Source organism: Cupressus sempervirens, chromosome 5, assembly GCF_028749045.1.
Source record: "Cupressus sempervirens isolate cs-2001-9-10 chromosome 5, ASM2874904v1, whole genome shotgun sequence".
Taxonomy (NCBI): Eukaryota; Viridiplantae; Streptophyta; class Pinopsida; order Cupressales; family Cupressaceae; genus Cupressus; species Cupressus sempervirens.
Genome location: NC_143122.1, coordinates 80,787,879 through 80,812,200, shown reverse-complemented (window position 1 = coordinate 80,812,200; position 24,322 = coordinate 80,787,879). Strand labels below are relative to the sequence as shown.

The window sequence follows — 24,322 nt, the reverse complement described above, 5'->3', positions numbered from 1 at the left end:
TTCCACCAAATTTACATTCTTCCAGTCTTCTCTCAACTGTCCTTGAACTTCCTCGAAGGTTGTTTGCTTTCCTCCATGTGGTACCTCCATTCATGAAGGGAAAAACAACATGGAAGGTCAAGAGCGTGTTAGATGAGGGTTTTCCTTACCCGACACTAAGTCCACACTGTGACCATTTTGTTCACCAGATATTTTATTATCTGCCAATTTTCTGAGAGTTTCTTCCATAAGTCGCTGAGTATCATTGATCTGTGCCTAATTCCTCAAAAGATCTCTTAGTAGTGCCATGAGTACAACAGCAATGGGTTCTTGTTCTACCATTCTATCAACTGAATGGGATCTTCCTCTCTTCCGGCTATAAACTCTCATTCATTGTCCACAGGCTAGCTAGATAAATTAGCTCTGATACCACTGTAATGTTCCGTTCCAAATACACATAGGAGAGAAATGAAAACTTCATACAAGAATTGTGAAGCTTGCTTACGGTGTAAGACTAAGGGTTACCAAACACACAGGAATGATGTTTGTACGATAGTGCATGGAGGTGTCTGTACGGTGTTCGCGGAATCCATACAGTGTTGGTGCTAGACTCCGCACGATATTAGCAGAGTCCATAAGGTGATGTAGTAGCGAGACCATACGGTGGATGGGTGATTGTCTCCAAAGGTTCTACAGTGCAAGGGGTGAAGATGTACGACAACCTGAATGTTCATACCATGCTCTGTATGTCCGTACAATTAGTAGATATGATGTCGTATGGTTAATGAGGGAAGGTTGTACAGTGTAATGGGGTAGGGTCATACGACTGAGTTGTAAGGTCGTACAATTGGGGTAGGAAGGTCATGCAGTGTAGGGGGTGACCGTACGGTGTACAACTAAAGGGGGTTGTACAATGGAGACAAGGGCGGTGAGCAGCACATGTACGAATGGTTGCAAAGATATTAATAGCCTTTAGTCCGCCAAATAAGATACACAGTAAAGATTGAATATGCACACGACATCAATTTGGAACCAAATCTATATTATAGTTGCAAACAATAATAACGCTCTGATTTGCTAGATCCAAGCCAAAACATACAGATGGAATAGGGTGAGGCTTGAATCCCACCGAAATCGTAAGAGCCAAGTAGGGAAGATCTTTCACTTCCGAAATGCAAACAATAGAGAATCCCAACGGGAATTCATAGTACCAAGAATAGTAAACCAAATCGCATACCAACTAATACTATATGCCGTGCTTAAATACCTGTTGAGGAAAACCTTCTGAGGGTGTACAAAGATAGCCGACGGCAACACCTACCTATGGAAATAATTAAATAAAAACGGGTCCAGATATACTAAATCAATTGGCCCATTAACAAAGGTTTGATTAATTATTTATTTTATGACGAGAACATTACAAGTCCTGTTGCAGCTTGCAGCCCCCAAAGCCGTGACTAGCAAACCTATGTATTAGTTCGTAGGTGGAATGATGGTTGAATACTACCAGCCGCAGCCCCCAGATTATATATCACAGGCCTCTCTTACTCAATGAATGGTGATTGCAGCTAATTGCAGGTCTGGAAAGATGTGCATGCTCCTACCAGCTCCAAAATCATTAATGAAAGCCTTAGAGAATGATTACGTCCAACCTCCAAATTGAAAGTCTCAGCCTGTGGATTGATTGTGATGCCTGTAGTTTCCAAATGCTGCCTTACAAGTTGAAAACAGCAGCCACAAATGCCAAGTCTAGTCACTATACTGCAAACTCAATTGGATACGATAAATTTAATGAAACCCTTCACAAATACCTGGAAAATCTCCAACAATAAAGAAAAACTTCTCCTCAGCCATAATATGAAACAATAGGAGAGGTGACAATTGCAATACCTTAGCTGCAATTGCACTAATGAATCAAGGAGAATTAGTCTCCAGGGCAGATCTCAAACCCTTATACCTCAGCAAGGGCAGAAAATCAATAACTCAAACAGAAGTCACAAAGACAACAAAAGTTAATAATATTCAATATGATGTTTTACTCATCAAATGGGCTCATATTTATAATCTCCAAATGGCACAAAGTTTCCCAAATGAACTTCAATTAAGAAGCTTCCTACACACAACATTAAAATATAATAAGTGTCATTATAAACTAATTTATTAATTGCTTCTGGCTCTGAAAATGACATTTTCCATCATAACTTAAAATTCTAACACATAAGGCCACTATTTCTTGTTCTCATGATTTAAAAATTTTCATCCCAGTTCCAACGAATGGTGATATTGAGGTGACCAACAAACAACACCAACAAAAATAGCAACCTCAGTGTATTTAGAATCTAGATGAATAATAATAATTCACCCGTCTTGCGAAAACAGTTGAAGAAGCATCAGAATCGAAATGTGACAACACCAAAGTGATTCTGATGATGAAAGATGATGAATGAACCTGACAAGGTGGCTTATTATAAATAGACGCTCCCTCCAAGATTCTTGGAGCTCAAACTAAAAGCTCGAAATAAAAACTGAGAGCATCGTCCAACTCCTCTAACTCAACTAAGCTCATCAAACCCAACAGATTGACTTACTATAAACAGTAAGTCCCTCAAATGGAGCCAAAACACACCATAAACTGTTGGAAAACCTATAACCACACAACTGAGACCTTCAAATCCCAGTGTCAGCTCACAAGGGTCACGATGGTGAACTGGTCTGGCCAATTGCAAGAACCTACTAAATATGGGGACATTACAGTTGATCACTCAATGAACCATCTTTTCTTCAAGCCATATGTTTGTTGATTATCTAACTTGCTAATGAGTTCCTTCAACCTATGATGGTAGGCTCATACTATCTCTTTTTTCTCTAGCGGGTATTAGAAAGTTCTGCTACCACTTTGTCGTCATCATGAAGAAATTTGAGTTCTAGCTGAAAGGCTTGCTTCAAATTATTCCAAGTTGTTTTGGGGCCCACCGGCAAGTCTGTGTACCAATTAATTGCTACTCCTCATAAGTTAGCTAGGACAGCCTTTAACCAATAGTCCTAGTCATCTTGACTATTCGCCTCACATATGGTCACGCATGTTTTACAGTGGGAGGCTAGGCCCTCCAACCCATCCCCACTAAATTTGGGAAAATTGTGCTTCTCTGGGGTGTTCACCATTTTCTCCTATAATCGACACCCTATACATTGTTAGACTCTGGTGGGTCAGTTACACCTCTACATCGTCTTGCTTCTCTAGCACCTTCAAGCATGCACAAATCCTCTTCACTTCCACCTCTGTCATACATACCTCGATAACCTTCCTCATATTATTGGTACTCTCTTCTCCCCAAAGTTTTTGGTTCTTCTCCCCCTATTTTCAGCTCTTCTGATATCAAGATTCTCAATGTCCCACAAAGTACTTTCAAACAAGTTCACTATCTCTCCTTCAAGATTCCTTTCCTCGCTATTGTCTTCCTCAAAGTATATGGTTGGTTCGGTTGGTTTTGAGTTACCCTTCTAAATGTTTGCGTTAGACTCTTCTTGTACCTAGGAAATGCCCAGGAGTGGTAGCTCTCTTGCAATGTCTTCCCACTCCTTCCTCGTGGGTTCAGGTAACTTTGATTGTCGATAGTAGTGCCACTCCAATTGTGGGGACTGAGGGATTCTTCCACTAGTTGTTGTAGTCATTGTTGTCTCTCATTTTGTTCTTGAACACAAAGACCTTATGACAGATTCTATTTCCCTTTTCCATTTGTGACTCTTTCCTCATATGTCGCCTTCTATACTTATTCTGTAGATGGGGAATTAATTATTGGAGTTGTTGGAGGTGCGATGCCTCCTGTTGAGAAATTTAGCCTTATAGTGAATTCAAGCAAATCCCATTTGTCATATATGTTAATATGTGTGTGTGTGTGTGTGTTGATGGATTTATGTTGATATCCTTAAAGATACCATTCCAGGAATATCATACTGAGATGATATCTCTTCATATACTTAAGAGCATAATGTGTTCTATATCAATCCTCCCTAACTAAGAGGGAGTGTTAAGATATAGCTACAGTCGGATCGATTTAATCTTAACATACAATGTTGATATAATATATTATATATACAATATTATATATATATAATATAATATTATACATATATACTATAAATAATACATATATTATATTGCGATTTATATTGTTAATATATTAACTAATAATGATTAATCATAGAGACATGTCTCTTCATGAGACATTTTTCCTACTCTTATATTTATAAGAGATTGGGATCTGTATTAGGAACACACCTATAACAATGGCAGTGTAAATACATTTGCAGAAACGATCCTTACAACATTAACATGGTTTCAGAGCCAACTGCAAATGTATAAGACATACACAATATGGCCCTCTTAACAAACACAAATACATTGGACTGCACGTAACATATTCAGTGAGATTTTTGACCTCAAATGATGATGGACAGAATGCAATAGTGTTAAGGATCCCAATGATAAATGGAACATTTGATAATTGGACAATATCCCCTCTTTTGTACAACTACATCGTTGCTTGGAAAGGCAGAAGAAATTATTTATTGAGAGTGGCAACTTACAGGATAATGAACAGCTTTCATATTGGGGATTGAACCTGAGGTTTATCCATTCTAGAGATAGTAACAGCATTAGAAATATACAGACACCAAACAAACACCAGCGGCCAAGTCAGATAGGACCAGCAAATAAGTCAGATAGGAAAGCAGATACACATTTGGAGATTACAAACCAAGCAATGCTATTTAACATTTTTGGCTGAAGTTTTCTGTGATATTAAACCTTACATATTGAGATCAGTAGTAGATTGTACAGTCAGAAATTATCTCTTCTTCTCATAACTGGGTCTGCACATCAAACAAGAGGATAGGAAAGGGATAAACAACTAATGAGAAGTATAATCCATCATTCAAAGAGTGTTAAGAGCCAACACTAAATCAGGCAGATGGTTGTATTTTCTGATTGAGAGGCTACGTTGGAGTACAAGAGCAATAACCAGACAAATAAACTACCACAATAAAACAGATACACTACCATTTACGTCACTGGGAGATTGCAAGAAATAAAGTATTTTCATTTCTAATTATTCTAACTCAGGTCAAAGTTACACAAAAACTATAATTTGGCAAGTAATGAACCACCTACATCCTTGGGATTCATAAATGCAAAAAATCAGTCCAGAGGAAACTACACCATACATTTAGAAGGAGGAATCGACTCACAAGACCACATTCTTCATATATTTGAAGATCAATTCATCTACATGATTATAAGGGGATACTTCAGAACCAAAAAAAAAATTCGGAAAGCTTGGACAGTTTCATATTGATCATAATCAGAACATTCATAAGCACAAAGAGGGGCTATATCAGCAAAATATTCTAGGACTGACTTGTAAATGTTATATTTTTCATACCCCAAATGCAATTAGAAGTTTGGTATTGAGGGCAGTGATTTGGATGGAGGCATGTGGTGTCCCTTGTTAAGCATGAGAAAGGCATTGATTCGTATTCAAGTGGTTACGGCCATTTACCCAACTTTGAATGAATGAAAATATCAAGATGGAGGTCAGTGTTCTGGTTGATATTTACACAGATCCTAGCATACACAAGTCTAGTTCTAGCTGCCATCATGGAATATATAGATAGGAATCCCCCAAAGGATCCATATAACCCTTTGAAAACATCCTCATTCCAGTATTCTACTGGTAGACCAGGGAGTCTAATCCAGATAGGGGCCGACACAAAGATATGTATTATGAAGGAAGTTTGAATGCAATAATTTCCATGAATAATCATTGGAGAAAATATTAGTAAAACATTGTTTAATATGGATTGTTGGAGATTTAAATATTTTCTCGAATAGGAAGCTTCTATATTTTACCTGAAGGGATTATGATTGCTATGTGTTGAAATAGAACTCATACTTCGTTACATAGTAATGGTGGTTGAGCATAAATATTACTGAATAACTCCATGCATACACAGTCTATATGACCACAAAACAACATCTTAGGTATTCCCAAGCATCTGAAGAAGAATGCGAATATAAAAACCCCAAATTGTAATGCTGATGCACAAAACTGATTTTTCTGTATTTTCAATGTTTTCTGATTTTTTTGAATTTTTGGATTATATGCTTTTAAAATTTTCTGAATAATATAAGAAAATGCAGCAAATGATATGCAATACTCATAAATAAATAAGGAAGAGCAATTTCCATTTTGATCGGAAATTATAACAATTACTGGAACAAGAATTCCTTGACTACATTGGAAACCTATTTGTACTCACAGCCTTAGGAGGAAATGATGGCACTTGTGTCCTTGTGCAATATCCACAATGGTTCTAGGTGGCTCCCTGATTCTCTCTCCGAATCGCAGCTCCCAAATAATCTGTCCACAACTCTTGATTAATGGGTGGCCTCCATAAATGAAATCGCAGGCTGGAGGGTATCACATGCAACCCCAATTTATACTCAGCTGTGCCCTTGTTTTCTGATCACAGGCTGTCTATGAATACCAACCACCCCAAAAAATGATCGCAGGTTTTTAGAAGCCTAACGCAGCCTCCAGACTTAGTCAATCTGCTTCTTTCAACACACAAGTAGTCTATAGCTCCACATGCAGGGAATTAATGCTTTAACAATTCACAACTTCTTGATAATCACTGGTGACACCTTTCATTAAATCTCATCTCAGATACAGAATGAACAGTAGAGGATGAGACTGCAATTTATTATACTACTGCAATAATTTGCAAGGAACTCCAAAACCCTCAACCAGATATCAGCAAAAGCAAATAATTATATTCAAGATTATTCTCCTTAGCCACAGAAAATACAGTAGGAGATGTTGGCCAATTGTATACTCCAGCAAAATTGCCAAGAACTTCTCAGAATCTTAGAAAACGCCACAAAGGCAACAAAAGCAAATAAATATTCAAGCGTGCCTTTCCCAATGAATGAGCTTCTATTTAAAATCCTTTATTGGCCAAAGTTTCCTAAAAACTCCATTTAGAAATTGTGGAAGTTTCCCAAAAGAACTCAACACTTGAAACTTTCCAACACACTTTTAGAAATATCTATTAATGTCATTAATATAATAACATAAATATTATAATAATAATGCAACTATAATAATTAATGAATAAATAAAAGCGCATGGAATTATTAACCTCATTCACTGCAGGTGACAACCAACTGTCAGAGCCACCCACTGCACTGCCAAAAATAGAAACTGCCAAGAATAGACTCATTAAAAATAGTAAATCCACGAGTAGGACCCCCAAAACACTATGTCATCTCACGAGGGTCGCTATGATGAGCTAACTCCATCCACTGCACAGACTTGCCAAAAACGAGGACATTACAGTCTTCCCTCCCTGAGATTGTTTGTCCTCAAGCAATCCAACATCATACAAAAACCTCCACCGCGATCCCATAAGAAGCAAGTGATGTCCCTGTCCTCATTGAACCAACTTGCATGTCAATACCATCATCAAAACCAATAACATGACTTGCAACATAGCACTGAATACCTATGCAAGTTATGTAAAAGTCAGAACATTACTAACAGACAAATCCATAGGAGATCTCAACACACTCTCTTTCATTACACCTACCCAATCATCCTACAAACAATCTAGCTTAGGCTCAGACCAACTCTGTATCCGATGCAAATCCCGAAAATGTGAGTCAAATACCAAACTACAAAGACCATCACAGTATAAATTCTATCATCAGTACGATCATCGCTATCGACATCCTTATGCTGCTATAATGACTCATCCTCAATCACATCAGTGTAAACCCACATACCATGATTCGCTACTTCCTTCGACCTCAATGCACAAGTATGACCTTTAGATAAAGGCCCCTTGCACCAATAGCAAAGTTGACGCCTCCTCAAATCCTCTCTAGAAATATCATCAGACCTTCCCATTGACTTACCCTTGTCCTCAACAACTGGTGGGGGCTCATCATCGAGCGGAAGAGCAGAAGATTTCGAAGCAACCTTGCTTCACGAAGAGGACTCCAAGTCTCGTGCCTTCCTCATCGCTACATGTAGAGAAGATGGGTCCAATGACTTCACCCATCTACGGAATGGCTTAGTTAATCCCTCCATAAATAACATCACTCGTTTGTGCTTTGAAATATCATAAACCATGACTGAAAGCCTCTAGAACTCACTGATGTAACTCTCCAATCCACCAGACTACTTCAGCTGAGCCAACTCATGAAAGTACACCTCCAGATCCTTCCTATCAAATCTCTCGATCAAGCGATCCACAAACTCCTGATAGGAAGTGATCTAATCATGTTGTAAAGAAACTAACCCATGGTACCAACAGTCATGGGCAACTCCATCCAGATGCAACACTCCAAATCTAATAGCTTCCACCTCTAACATAGGACGCAAAGACAAATATGTGTCGAGCTTATGAATCCAAGCTTGAGCTATAACTCTCGGTACCATCAAAGTGCTCCAATGTCATCCTACTGGCAGTTTTCTCTAACTCAGTCTGTCAAGGTTGTTGTCTCTCAGGTGCTAACCTCGCTCTAGAATGCTCCCATTTTTTAGTTAAGAACCTATCAAAATTCAAATGATCTTTAATAGCTTGTGGTAAAGCATCCCACTCCACAAAGTGTACCACCACGTCATGAACAAAAGGAGTAGCCCCAGAATCAATACTGACCGCATCCACCTTAGGTATCATAAATGTGCACCTCTACAGCCTATCATGCCTATCATAAGTGCCAGTATGCATGTCAACTCTATCAGCTGATCCACCCCGATCCTCAACTCGAACCCGATTCGCATCTCTATACCTATCACCATCTCGAATTCTATCCCTGACTTGAGATCTATGAGAACCAACAGAAACATCTCGAGCTCTATCCCTACTCCGTCCTTGAGGAAGTGTTATCTGCTGCAGAGTGTTAGACAACTGCTGCAATACACCTATCATCTTCTGTTGTCTGGGTACCAAGTTCCTAAATATTTACATAGCCTCATTGCTAACATCAGCATCTCTAACTCCTAACCTCGCTGAACCACATGGACTATCGACATAACCAAACTGTATCTCAGGTTCACCTTCCCGAGGTGGAGTGGTACATCCTCTTCGGATAAAGTGCATACCCGACACAAATCTCCTATCATCAACCATGATACTGAATAGAGAATAATGGTTCAAATAATGACTGGAATTCTAACCAAGCACTGACCACTATCAATTGATTCAAAGCCCAATTCCTACAAGCTGGCAGGAAACCTAGCTCTGATTCCACTGTAAAAACTCCAAATTGTAATGCTGATGCACAAAATCGATTTTTGTGTATTTTCAATATTTTTGAATTTTTGGATTATATATTTTTAAATTTTTTTGAATAATATAAGAAAATGCAGCAAATGATATGCAATACTCATAAATAAATAAGGAAGAGCAATTTCCAATTCGATGGGAAATTATAACAATTATTGGAACAAGAGTTTCTTGACTACATTGGAAACCAGTTTGTACTCGCAGCCTTAGGAGGAAATGATGGCACTTGTGTCCTTGTGCAATAGCCACAATGGTTCTGGGTGGCTCCCTAATTCTCTCTCAAAATCGCAGCTCCCAAATAATTTGGCCACCACTCTTGATTAATCCGTGACCTCCATAAATTAAATCACAAGCTGGAGGGTATCACACGCAACCCCAATTTATACTCAACCAAACCCTTATTTTTTTATCGCAGGCTTTCTATGAATGTCGACCACCCCAAATAATGAGAAGTTTAACGCAGCCTCCAGACTTGGTCAATCTGCCTCTTTCAAGACACAAGCAATCTCTAGCTCCACACGCAAGTAATTAATGATTTAACAATTCACAGTTTCTTAGCAATCACTGGTGACACCTTTCACTAAATCTCACCTCAAATATAGAAATAACAGTAGAGGATGAGACTCCAAATTAATATACTTCAGCAATAATTTGCAATGAAACCCTTCAAAATAATTTCCACACTTCTAAAACCGTTAGCCAGATATCAACAAAACAAATAATTATATTCAAGATTATTCTCCTTAGCCACAGAAAATACAGTAGATGTTGGCCAATTGTATACTCCAACACAATTGCCAAGAACTTCTCAGAATCTTAGAAAAAGCCACAAAGGCAACAAAAGAAAATAAATATTCAAGCGTGCCTTTCCCAATGAAATGAGCTCCTATTTTAAATCCTTTCTTAGCCAAAGTGTCGTAAAAAAATCCACTTCAGAAATTGTGGAAGTTTCCCAAAAGAACTCAACACTTGAAACTTTCCAACACAATTTTAGAAATATCTCTTAATGTCATTATTATAATAACATAAATATTATTATAATAATGCAACTTTAATAATTAATTAATAAATAAGAGCTCATAGAATTATTATCCTCATTCACTGCAGGCAATGACCAACTGTCAGAGCCACCCATTACACTACCAAAAATAGACACTGCCAAGAATAGACTCACTAAAAATAGTAAGTCCACAACTAGGACCCCCAAGACACCATGTCAGCTCACGAGGGTCAATATGATGAGCTAACTCCAACTATACAGACTTGCCAAAACGGGGACATTACAATGAAAGATAAAATTAAGGGCCTTGATATTACTTGAAAATGAATTAGAGTTGATAGTGGATTGTGAAGATGACTACTTGTAAGAGAATGCAATATTGAGATCGAATATTAACCATATGAAAACTATTGGGTATACAAGTGAACTATATGAAACTATTATTACTTTCCCATGATTATCAATAACACCCATTTTGGATTCATAAGATCCAATCTCAAGTGGTAATTAAGATGAAGTCTAGAGTGATTGAGATTACAATAATTGTCCCTATTTATGTTGAAGTTAAGTGCTCCTTACACTGGAAATTATAAAATCATTGAAGCTGGGTGTTTTCTACTCTATCAACGATTGAGGTTGTGAGTCCCCAAGTGGTTTGAGGAAATTCATTTCATTTGGAGTCTGAATTATAACATACCTGCGACTACAACAAATGCAGTTGTAGGAGGATAAAGGTTTTAAAATCAAAATATTAATCTTATGAACTCTTGGAGAAAAGGTAGAAGCTAACATAAGGATTTACATGGAAATGATTCCGGTTGTCCCTATCATATCCCTCTCAAAGTGCAATTAGACTATCAACGATTGAGGTTGTGAGTCCCCAAGTGGTTTGAGGAGCTTCATTTCATGTGGAGTCTGAATTATAACATATCTGCCACTACAACAAATGCAAGTGTAGGAGGATAAAGGTTTTAAAATTAAAATATTAATCTTGTGAACTCTTGGAGAAAAGGTAGAAGCTAACATAGGGATTTACATGGAAATGATTCCGGTTGTTCCTATCATATCCCTCTCAAAGTGCAATTAGACTAAGGTTCTAAGATGTATTAAAAAAAATGAAGGTTGCCATATTTGAAGAGATCTAATAAGAGTGGGAATTTTACATTGTGCGGGAGTGAAGAATCATCTTAACCAATGTTTCATTCTCCATTAGAGGCATTTTCTTGTATCAAGAACGTTAATGTGCAGATAAGTATTCATTATCTTTGAGTATTATATTTACTTGTTATTTTTAATTCTACAAATACTATAAGAGTTATTTGCCTTTTTCCCTTGTGTTTGAGGATGTTCTTGCAGGAAAAGAAGGTTGGTACTTTACCAAATATAGTGCAGACTCAATCTTATGGCAGCAGCTCTAAAGAAGTTATGATCTAGAATTCATTAGTCTTCTAATGATCAGGCTGGATAAAGTGAGGCTCTTGAAACAAATATCTTTGATGATTTCGATTATGAGTATTCGTCTACGTTGAGAGGGAGTATGACACTTCTTTGAAGGGAACACAAGAGCTTAGAAGATTAATACTCAGAGGGAGTCTAGAAATACATGTGTGTGACTACATAATTTTGATGGGCCTACTCTTGAGTGCATAATGAGGAAGTATTGACTTATCACTAGAAAATTGGAAGACTGATATCAGAATCAAAGTGAGTCTATCAAGAGTCCTTGGGGGAAGAGAGCCTCTAAGGAAGTAACTACTGGACTTGACTTCCCAGGATCATTGTTCAGAGGGAGAATTTTTTGAGGTGCAATCCTTTGTGAATGATATCTTCTCTATGAGGAGAAGTTCTAAGTGAAACCCCTTGTAATGCATTCTTCTCTGTGAGAGAAAATTACGGTGAAAGTATTTATACCACTCTCTAACTGGGTTCATGGTGGTTACTATTTCACATATGATATGTAATGAAAGGTGACGATCTTTCATTGACATATACAAACAAAAGGTAACCATTGTAAGGTGACAATCTTATAAATGGTAGACCTGTTATCATGACAGACTTCATTAAGTTATTCCAAAGAGCTGGAAGTCATGATAATGAATGTATCAACCAGAAGGTAACCATTGTAAAGTAGCGACCTTATCAATAGTTGATCCATCTCCTAATACCAAAATGTGTTGGAGCAAGTGTTATCATGGTTCTTCAACCCGGATTTTGTCGGACACCATGAAAATCAATTTGTTATGGTTCTTTGGGCCAGATCTTGCCGCACACCATAACTTAAATCGATCATAGACCACACTTAAGGTGGTGTTCAAATCTTTTATTATAATGCTTTAATCTCTCTTTGCTAAAGAGGGAATGTTGAGAAACTTAGCCTCATAGTGAATTGAAGCAAATTCCATTTGGAATATATGTTAATATATATGTGTGTGTGTGTTGATGGATTCGTATTGATATCCTTGAATATACCATTCCAAGAATATTATACTAAGATGATATCTCTTGATATACTTGAGAGCATAATGTGTTCTATACCAATCCTCCCTAACTAAGAGGGAATGTCAAGATTATAGCTGCAATCAGATTGATTTAATCTTAACATACAATGTTGATATAATATATATATATACACTATATTATACATATATATTATATACTATATATAATACATATGTTATATTGTGAATTATATTGTTAATATATTAACTAATAATGATTAATCATAGAGACATGTCTCTTCATGAGATATGTCTCCTCTTATATTCATAAGAGATTGGGATCTGCATTTGGAATAGACCTGTAACAATCGCAGTGTAAATACATTTGCAGAAACGATCCTTACAACATTAACATTGTGTCGTGCAGTTCCTTCTCCCTCCAATTCCTCTCTTCATATTGTTATAGTATTTGTTGCTTGTGGTGTTCCCTCTCTCCTGCCTTATGTTGTTCTTGATCTTCTAACAATGTGTGATTCGACAACCTTGGAAGGATACCTAGAAGATCGTACATAGGAGCGCTCACCATGAATTTGACATGTACTATGCCAATCAAGACCACTTTCTCCCAAGCCTCCCTTTGTACATACTCGTTAACTCACACGTCCCATGCCTGAACCAAATCCTGCATCAACTAGTCTTATCGGGACACATTTTTATTGTCCTCAACATCATTGCCAATTACTACTACTTGTTGGTCAAAGATGCAGCCCATTATGCTACCACCCACCTATTCTCAGTTCCTTAGACCTCTAGATTTGAACTTAGGCAACAACGTCAAAATGTTAGCTATCATATGGATGTATCAATTCATATAATGCAAATAGTGACATTCAACTGGACATGAATGAGTTATAAATCATAGCCAATAGAATATGAGCAATTAGAAAGAACATAGAAATAACACAATGTAATAGCAGAATGATATCTTGAATTGCATAGTATTCTCATACATAACCACAACATAACTTGTTCTGGACTGAATACAAATAGACTCAATGGTTGGTTAAGTCTGCTAACCATCAGCAATTAGTGCCCTTCCAAAACAAGGTTTTATCATACTGCCAATTTAAATTAACAAAAGTATATTAATTACTATTGGCATAAATGTTGCCTACACCTATCCCAACGCTATCAATTCTTATAAGTGCTCTAGAACACCAAAACAAAGACTCTTGCTCCCATGGATTTTGCATAGAAATATGATCTTCCACGATAGCTCAAACTATCTACATCCAACACTCTTTCGGGCATCAAGATAGAATATAAAGCATATCTCAATCCCCTCATGATTAGAATACATAAGATTAAACACCGAAAACCAAAGATTGCAATTTTTGGAATGCTAAAAGTTACTATTTTGGGCAGTTTTTTAGCATGAGAATTTTTAATCACTCATATTGTTGACATGATTTGGATGCTTATTGGCCATCTAAGATGATTAAAACCTTAAACGAGCTTACAAAAAGACCAATCAATCATTTAAATGAATTCAAATCAAACCACTTCAGCAGCAAATTGTGCAACTTTTTTAACAACCATCTTGCAGCCATATCTTCTAAATACAAATTTAAATACATGGCCATTTTTTTGTTTTCTAAATCACATAAAATTCCAAGAGGAACAAGAATATGCACAAATAACCTACCTTTGACTCTATTTGGCTGCCATATTTGACCTACAATGGGTTGTGCACTCATGCCATGACCCTAATTGTCCAAATGTTTAAAACAGGTCTGCACCACTTAATCAATTTTGGATCAGTGATCCCTAAAACATCGCAGGCCCATGTTTTCCAAAACTAGTGCAAGTTATAATTGCTGGACTAGAGTGCTACAAGAAACTTTGATAACTAATCATCTGTAGACAATAAAACTAAGCAGCAACGATTCCAAGGGGGTTTATTTAGAATATCTGAAGGACAAAAAACCGAATCCTCTTAGAAGAGAGCCCTTTTACTAGACTAAATCAAAGCAGAGCAAGAGAACGCCGACCTCTTTGTCAATTACAACTAAACAGCCAACATAAAATCTCACCATATTCCATGAGGAAATTACCTTGGCCAAGGTACTCTTCATGGTAACTCTCCTAGCATTCAAGGGAAAACATAGAAGAAATTGTTAATCGGCTTCAACCCATATAAATTGGACAGTGAATGTGGGAGGGTAGGTGAGATCTGCACTGGGTGCAAGAATCAAAAGTCTTGAATGAATTGGTGTCCAGTCACATCAAGGATATCACCTCATATATCCATCCTCCTTGATGCTAGCAATTGCTTTAACCAATGGGTGCATAACACTTCCTAAGACTGAAAGAAGTTAAAAGCTAAAAACCAACACAAACAAACCATTTGGGTCCGTGTGGTTCATGGAATCTCGATTTAGCCAAATCAAGGTTTTGCAAATCTTCATTCCTACTTTTGGGATTTTACTTGAACCGTTTGTTAACTTTGTTTCATTCAGAAGATGAGTGGGAAGACACATTTTTATGTGTAAGCTTGGAATTGCAAGTAGACTCCAAAAAGTAGGTCCAATCTATTGTTTTTAAGCTTGTCAAAAAGCATAATGATGTTTTGATTTTCAATTCCTACTTGCTAGTAGGAAGTCTGAAAACCTGGTTTTGAGACAAAATTTGAAGTCTAGTATTCTAATTTTATTTTGTCAATTTTGAAACAAACGCAAAAAACTTTCAAATCCAGATTTTGAAAAAGCCAATTCCTGTCATCTTCCATGAACCAAACGGACCCTAAAGTCATTTAAAACTCAATAGGAATAAATTAGCAATGGCACATTTTTATGCCAATTAAAACTTAAGAAAGAAACTATATAATTTTTTTGGTTTTCTTCTATGCAAAGAAATGTCAATAGTGTAAACAATAATAGTAAAAGAATATAGATATAGATATAGATATTGATATGGATATGGATATGGATATAAAATACATGCTGCACACAATCAGGGTTTACAAAAATACTTAGCAAACATTAAGATCAACAAACGACCCAATGTGAAAATCACAGTTATGTGATTGTCAATGTCATTCATAAAATTTGCTAATCCAAGCAGTGACACAAAACAAGCCAAAATGGATCATCTCACCAAGATTCTGACTGGTGATTCTTGTTGAACTTTTTGGCAAAAATATTGGAGTCAACGCCACCTCGAAAACAGAGCAATTGAAGACCTTATTTGCAGATCAGCCTCATTTGGATTGGCAAATGCCAAATACTTTTTCCAAGTCCTTGTCTAGCTGATATGTGTAGGTCCATAGGCAACTACAACAGTGTCTAAGGGGCACCAGCAGAATCCCTTCATGGAAAAACTTTTCAGCGAAGACTTAGCTACATGAAAGTTATGCACACCCATCCTTTGACAGAAAAGAGAGACAAAAGTACAGCACTAGATGTACTTCTCAGCATTTATGTTTTAATTTATTGAGTTGTTGGACATTGTCTGGATACTGTAAAAGTCGTCAGTTTCTACAAAGGTGAAAATAGAAGGAATAGTTAGAGATCGTCAAATTTTAGAACTGTAACAAGAACTTGTCACATGTAGTCCACACATGCAAAATAGCATTCCACTGTCAACTCTAATGTACCAGCCGAATTGAAGACACTAAACAAAAGACAGAAAGAAAAGATTAAGCCAAAACTTGAGCAATAAATAGCTGGCCACTGCTACCCTGAAATTTAATGATTTTACTATTAATGACATTCAATTAATATGCAATGAAGACCTTATATATGTATGCAGCTTATATATATAGCCTATTGCCTATATCTCAATATTAAATGACAATAGCAGTAAAACAATGATATTTATCAGATGGTTTAATATCTAGGATTTATTGATAGAGAAGAGAGTTCTGTGAAAACTTACAGCTAGGAGTTTTAAAGAATGAAGTGGGACAACTCGGTCATCATGATCTGCAGTAAATAGCATGACTGCTGGGTACTGGGAACTTTTCAACCCTGTCATTTCCCACGGCCTTTTAACATTATGCAAAGGTGAATACCTGCAAAAATTCAATGAAAAAGATGGTAACCAATTAGGAGCTCTATGGCTAACCTTAAAAATGGAAATAAATACAAGGGCATTTCTGACAACACCAAAAACCTTCTGAACTTTTTATAAATAATCAATCTATCTTATCAATTCACTTCAGTGTCATCTTGGGGTATAAGCTATGATTGTCTTCTTACTTGATCAGCCTATGGAACTCTTCTTCATTATCTGAAGAACCATAATCAGTTGTCCAAGCATGCCCTGAAGATTGCAGAATATTTTCAATGCTCATGTACCTTCAACATACGCAAGCACCTAACTGAAAACATTCTTCATAACAAAATTGAAGTAGATAGCACACAATATCTATTATGTGCTGAGCTGATACATACCTATAGTAAACTTCTGGAAGCGTAGCATATCCATTACACCAGCTTGAGCTAAGGCACATCCAAAAAGATCAGGTCTCTGAGTTATACAGACAAGTCAGATTTCAAATGGCTAAAAGAGTCCAGAGAGCCATATGGCTTCTAGGTTTCTAAATTTTCCTTTTCTTTGAATTGCAACACAAGGCAGGTAAGATTGTCGCTGGAGACAAAATAACAATAGATTATGATAACCAAGAGCAGTTATCAGATTTATTGGTGTAGATAAATCAACTCATTAAACTGCTTGCAAAAAGTATCAAACCTGATTTACACAAGCAGCAACAAGGAGACCTCCATTACTACCTCCCTCAATACATAACTTTTTAGGCTGTGTATACCCCTCTGAAATAAGGAATTCAGCACAGGAAATGAAGTCATCAAAGCAATTCTGCTTATTTTCAAGAGAACCTGCTTTATGCCACTCCTCTCCATACTCTCCACCACCACGAACATTTGCAATGGCACATATCACACCCAGATGTTTTGCAATGACAATGCGTGCAACGTTCAATGATGGGGTGACACTAATATTGAAACCGCCATAACCATATAATAATGTTGGGTGCTTCCCATTAAGGGGGAGGTTCTTCTTGGACACGAGGAACATTGGTATTTTAGTTCCATCCTTGCTTGACACAAAAACCTGAACATAGTAAAAATAGGTAGCTTGAATGAGAAACATGTGAACCCAATCTTTTAGTCAGCTTTTTCTGCAACCAAACTAGTTGGACTTGAATGAATGCTAGAGTGGAAACTTGAATGCAGACATTATTGTTTTAAACCTTGATATAACACAAGAAGCATGTGTTTATATAGAAGATACTGTAAGTTGAATATAAATTGACATTTTAAAGAGTCATCCTAAGTTGGCAGGCATGTTGCTCAGACGAATTTTGTGTTTCAACTATACTTTAGATCATTATGTCTTTATTGAACTGGCTGTAGGTGGCAATTATGCCATCAATAATACTCTTGTTAGTTAAGGGTAATGTACTAAAATATTTGTCTTGAAAGTTGTCAGTTGCCGACAGTTGACAGTCTTAACCAACTGCCAAGCACTATTTGTATGGAGGTTAGGATAATTTTTTTGGTTGCTAATGTCAGAAATTACTATGCTATGAAAGATATATCATTCTGCCATTTATTGGGTTATTTGTTTCTGTGTTATCTTTGGTTATCTTATTGATGATAATTCATTTATAGTTTATGTTGTGGAATATTGTTGAACAGCCATAAATTATATTACAATCCATCTCAAGTTAGGCATTCAACATTTTTGGCATTGTTGCCTAGGTTCAAACTTGGAGGTCTAAGAAAGTAGGAAAAGGCAGGATGGTGGCATAATGGGTCATACCTTTGACCAGCCAATGTTGGTAACTCATAGTGATGTTGAGGACAACAATGAAGTGACCCGAGAAGACCAATTGATGGGATTTGGTTTAGGCATGGGACATGTTGGTCAACCACAATGTGCAACATGATGCTCAGGAGACAGCAGTTCTGACTGACAATGTACATGTTGTAGGCATAGTGAACGTTGTTGTGTACAATCTTCTGGGTAGCCTTCCAAGATTGTTGGTTCACACATTCTTGGAAGTCTGAGAACAAAGAGAAGAAAGAGAGAGGGAACACCGCAGGCAACAAATACGACAATGGTATGAGGAGAGGAACCAGAGGGTGGAAGAACCACGCAACCCAAGTAGGCATTGCACCTCCAACAACTGTAATAATTAATACCCCTTCTACCACATAAGGATAAAAGTGACACATGAGAAAAGAGACAAACAGAGGAGGGAGAAACTGTTGTAAGGTCTCTCAAAATTCAAGAACAGATTGAGAGACGACAACAATTGCAATAGCTAGTGGGAAGATCTCTCAGTCCTCCTAACTGGAGGGATGTTCGTACTAACACTCAAGGCAGGGCATCACCCATGCTTCAGGAACGCGAAGATATTGCAAGAGAATTACCACTTCCCGATAGCTCCTAGATACAAGAGGGTCGGACAGGCAATTGGGAGAGCAACTACATACAAGAACAACCATCTAAGCACTCGGAGGAAGTCAGTGGCAATGAAAGGGATCTTGAAGGAGAGGTAGTAGACCTATTTGAAAGTATTGTAAGGGGCATTGGGAATTTTTCCATATCTGAAGAATTGAGAATGGAAAGCATAACCAACTTCTCCTAAGAGGAGGGAATATCAGCACTACCAAGACATGTACAACAAAGGAGGAAGGGAAGAGGACTTACACATGCTCGAAGGTGCAAGAGAAGCACGAGACATAGAGGAATAACTTACATGTGTCTAAAGACGCCCATAGTGTCAATCGCAGGAGAAAAATGGTGACCATTCCTAAAAAGAAGAAGCTTCCTAAATTCAACGGGAACAGATGCAAGGACCTAGCCCACCATTATAAGACGTGTAACCATATGGAAGGTGAACAATCAAGATGATCAAATTTCTAGTTTAAGGCTTTTCTAGCTAGCCTACAAGGAGTAACAATTGATTGGTACACATATCTGCCAAGAGGACCCAAAAAAACTTGGAAATCTGAAGCAAGCATTTCAGGCTGAATTCAAGTTACTTCGTAACGATGAGGAAGTGATAGGTTAAATTTATAATGCCCACCAAGAAAAAAAATGAGATAGTACGAACCTACCATCATAGGCTAAAGGAACTTAATGGGAAGTTAGACAACTAGCTAGCAAACATGTAGAAGAAGAGATGGTTCAATGAGGGGATAACCTTCATTCAGAAAAGGATGGAGGTAGGTAGTACCTCCATCCTTGTACACATTGGTGTGCAAATAGGAGATGGATATTGAGAGCGAGAATAGGACATCGAAAGGAAAGAAAGAAGGTCAATGATGACAATAGTACAAGTGGCAACAAGGAGGGAGAGTTTTGCACAATACAAGCACTTTAGAAGGACATGATGAGGATGATGAAAGAGATGAGAGAAGAAAAAGAGATGAGGGAAAGCAAGGAAGTGCGGTGCACAAATTGTAAAAGCGAGGGACACACTAGAGCCAATTGTCCCAAGTAAACTTTCTATGACATATGTCAAGTACTAGGACACTCCATTTAGGAAAGCCCATACAACCTCAAGGCAAGGAGCTCTCAAGTGCTCTTCACACATAGGGAATAGACAACCTTACTTACCACACCTCCAAGACTCATAAATCCCAATGCCTCGTCGGGTGATTACCATAACAACCAATGAGGAAGCAACAATAATAGAAAAAATAACACACCGAGAAGCCGCATTCAATTTGATGCGAAGGGGCATCCCCTGATACAATGTTGTAGGTGCATCGAGGGGAGCCACTTCATGCTGAAATGCTAGAGCGAGCAAGGTGGTGATGGTATGCTATGCAAATGATGTGGTCCAGGCAACCACGAGGATGTTGATTGCCCCAAGTGAAAGGTGGTAAACATGATAGAAGTAACACAACCCAAAAAGGAAGTTCTGGTAATCACAAGGCTCAAGGCAAAGAAAGCCACATACCCTAATCCACATATAGAGAAGGAAAGATTGAAGGAACCTAAAATGGAAACAAAACTAGCAATGGAGGAAGAACAGATGCAAACACATTTCAGCACAAGTAACTCATACGGTCAACATTAAAAACCAACACCATAGAAAAGATGTTGTACGCCACTATCTTGGTGTGGCAAACCTATTGAAGACACTACCACAACTAAAAGTGGTAATAACCAACATGAGTCACACCATTGACAGTCAAGTGAGAGGCAGATCAATTGGCAACCATGAGGCAGGGGACTACGTAAAAGAAACTCCCACAGGTGGTCCTATGGATCCAATGTTGTTGATGGTTGGTTTTGAACAGACACTTGTAATTGTGGAAATGGAAATCATGGGCCGCACACTCACCTGTAATGTTTCTAAGTACGGAGGACTAGATAATTGGCGGAGATGAGCTCAGGAAACTTGTACGGCGTGGAAAGACTAGCCCTACAATGCAATGAAGGGGTTCATATGATGGAGGAAGGAGGGGGAAGTACGGACTACCATCCAAGAAGTTCATACGGTGCCAAAACAAGGCACAGGAAAGGTCGTACGGTGTCAACAAGATGGCTGTACAATGAAGGGGTAGTACACAAAGAGCCGTACAGTGGGTGTGTCAGAGTGATTGTACGAAAAAGTATGCTTCAGGTCATACGGTGGAATTAGCAGGCTGTACGGTACAAGCATTGCAGTATGGTATGTTGGAAGAGGAAAATCGTTCAGTAAGTACTTGAGTCGGAAGTGATAAAACCACAACTATGAAGGCAATCTCACTCATACATAATCACAACAATTTTAGATGAACTCCAGACAATAATAGAGACTTGAATCCTTTAATTAATATTTGCCAAAAGATGGTGCTCCGATTTGCCAGATCTGAGCAAAGTATTACAGGCGGCAGAATAGGGTGAGGGTTGAATCCCACCGAAACCGAAAAGACCAAATAGGGAAGATCTTTCACTTCCGAAATGGCGAACAACAAAGAATCCCAACAGGAATTCGTAGTACAAAAAAATAGTCCAAATTTTGCATAGCTAATGACTACTACAAGCCGTGCTTAAATACCCGTCGGGGAAAACCTTTCCGAGGGTGTAAAAAGATAGTTGACGATGACACAAACAATGGAAACAAAAACAAAAATGAGTCCAAGATATATTAAATCAATCGGCCCATTAACAATAGTTTGATTAATGATTTATTTTATAACAGGAACATTACAGTCCTCCCGTCCCAAATTTTGCTTGTCCTCAAGCAAATGCAATGTCGGGTGCTGGAAAATGTGCTCGCCCTCCCACGTCGCGTCGTCCAATGGCAAGTGTTTCCAACGCACCAAATATTCCTTCACTGTGCGGTTCCGCAGGGTCTTCTCACATACTTCGATGATCTCGATTGGTTCCAATATGAGCGTTCCTTCTTTATTGAGCGGCGGAAGGTCTATGGCTACCATGGCGTTTTCCTCCACGGCCTTCTTTAGGCATGAATCATGAAAGACGTTATGAATATGGCTTCCCTCCGGAAGTTCCAACTCATAAGCGACTTCACCAATGCGATGAACTACATGATAGGGGCCATAAAATCGTGGCTTCAATTTTTCTTTTCCCTTTTCCTTCAATGAGGATTGTCGATATGGCCAGAGCCTGAGATAAACCAAGTCCCCTACTTCGAAACTCCTCTCCATTCGGTGTTTATCGGCGTACATCTTTTGTTGATTCTGTGCCAGTTGTAAGCTTTCTTTCAGGTATCATAGGATGTCCTGACTCCTAACCCTCTTGAAGCCAGTCTGTCACCCTTGGTGCGCGACTGTCTCCCAACACTATGTTGATGAAGGAGAGGTGTTCATACCCATATAGAGCTTTGAATGGTGCCATCCCGATGGACATGTGATACGTTGTATTGTAACAATATTCTCCTAGGTGTATCCAATTGACCCACGCCCATTGTTGTGCCGAAACATAGTTTCAAAGGTAACCTTCAAGCCACTTGTTCACAATCTCCGTTTGTTTGTCTGTCTAAGGGTGGTAATTAGTACTTGGTGACAATTTTGTCCCTACCAATCGAAACAGTTTTGTCCATAAGTTACTAATGAATCACCCATCCCGATCACTGATAATGTTTCGGGGTAACCCGTGCAGACGAAAGACGTCTCTAAAAAACAGATTGGCAACTTGTGCGGCTTGAAAATCTAAGAGGATAGCGAAGAAATGCGTGTACTTTGTCAATCTGTCAACCATAATGAAAATACAATCCTTTCCGTTCACCTTGGGAAGTCCCATTATGAAGTCCATCGAGATACTTTCCCACTTATGTTATGGAATTGGCAGAGGTTGCAGTAACTCGGCGGGTAAAGTATGTTTGGATTTGTTCTACTGGCAGACCGCACACTCTCTTACATACTACAATACGTCTCCTTTAAGTCCTTTCCATGAAAACCTCTCATGGAGACTTTTGCAAATTTTGAGGAAGCCCAGGTGTCCTGCCAAGGGTGACTCGTGTACCTCCTTCAAGATTTTCTACTTCAATTTGGATTTTGGCGCTAAAAATATCCAACTCTTATAGTAAATGATGTCATCCACCACTTTGTACCGATCTTCTTGGATGTTGCCATCCATTAGCTCACAGGAAAATGTGTTTTTGGAATATTCTACTAACAAATGTGCCTTCCAGTCAGCTGAAATTTGGTTTAGTGAGCAGATGGCAAGTTTCCTAGACAAGGCATCTGCAACCACATTGTTCTTTCCTTTCACATATTCAATGTCAAAATCAAAAGCCTCCATCTTGCTTACCCATTGTTGTTGCCTCTCGTTCAAATCCTGTTGCTCCAGAAAATATCTCAAACTATTGTGATCCGTACAAACAACTTGGCACCCACCAGATACTGCCAAAACTTGGTTAGTGCATGTACGATGGCCAACGTCTCTTTGTTGTAGATTGAATATAAGCGTCTTGTTTGTGTAAGCTTCATGCTCTCATAAGCTATGGGGTGTATATCTTGCATCAGTACTACACCAATGCTTTCTCTAGACGTGTCGCACTCCAAAATGAATGGTCGAGTGAAATCAAGTAATGGAAGTACATGACAAGTGCCCATGCTTCTTTTGGCTTATCAAGTGAGTTGTGCCTTTTCATTCCACTGGAAAGACCCCTTTCTTGTTAGATTCGTTAAGGGTGCTCTGAGTTGAGAGAATCCTCTAACGAACCTCTGGTAATAACTGCATAGTCCGAAAAACCCTCGCAAATCCGTGAGTGATTTTGGGGGAGACCAATCAAGGATAGCCTGAATCTTCTCTTGATGAGCTTGAACTCCATATTTACTAACAACATGCCCCAGGTACAATATTTTTATCATACCAAATTCACACTTGGATTGCTTGGCGAACAAAGACTGCTCCTTCATGATCCTTAGGACTTCATCTAGATGCTTCAGGTGCTCCTCCCATGTCCTGCTATAAATAAGATCATTAAAAAATACTAGCAAGTACTTACACAACTGTTTGTTGAAGATGCAATTCATGCATGATTGGAATGTAACAGGTGCAT

At 38.2% G+C, this 24,322-nt stretch overlaps 1 protein-coding gene across 2 annotated transcripts in view; it reads right to left on the bottom strand.

Moving 5' to 3' along the window:
• The window catches only part of LOC149554650 (uncharacterized), a 105,376-nt gene that overhangs the window by 31,511 nt on the left and 49,543 nt on the right, over positions 1–24,322 (bottom strand). For both annotated transcript variants that reach the window (XM_089828712.1, XM_089828713.1), the window contains exons 8-11: positions 17,521–17,901; positions 17,223–17,298; positions 17,028–17,091; positions 16,705–16,840 (exon numbers count right to left, since the gene is read on the bottom strand). In XM_089828712.1, coding sequence (XP_089684838.1) covers positions 16,705–16,840; positions 17,028–17,091; positions 17,223–17,298; positions 17,521–17,901 — 657 coding nt within the window. The remainder of the gene's footprint in view (positions 1–16,704; positions 16,841–17,027; positions 17,092–17,222; positions 17,299–17,520; positions 17,902–24,322) is intronic.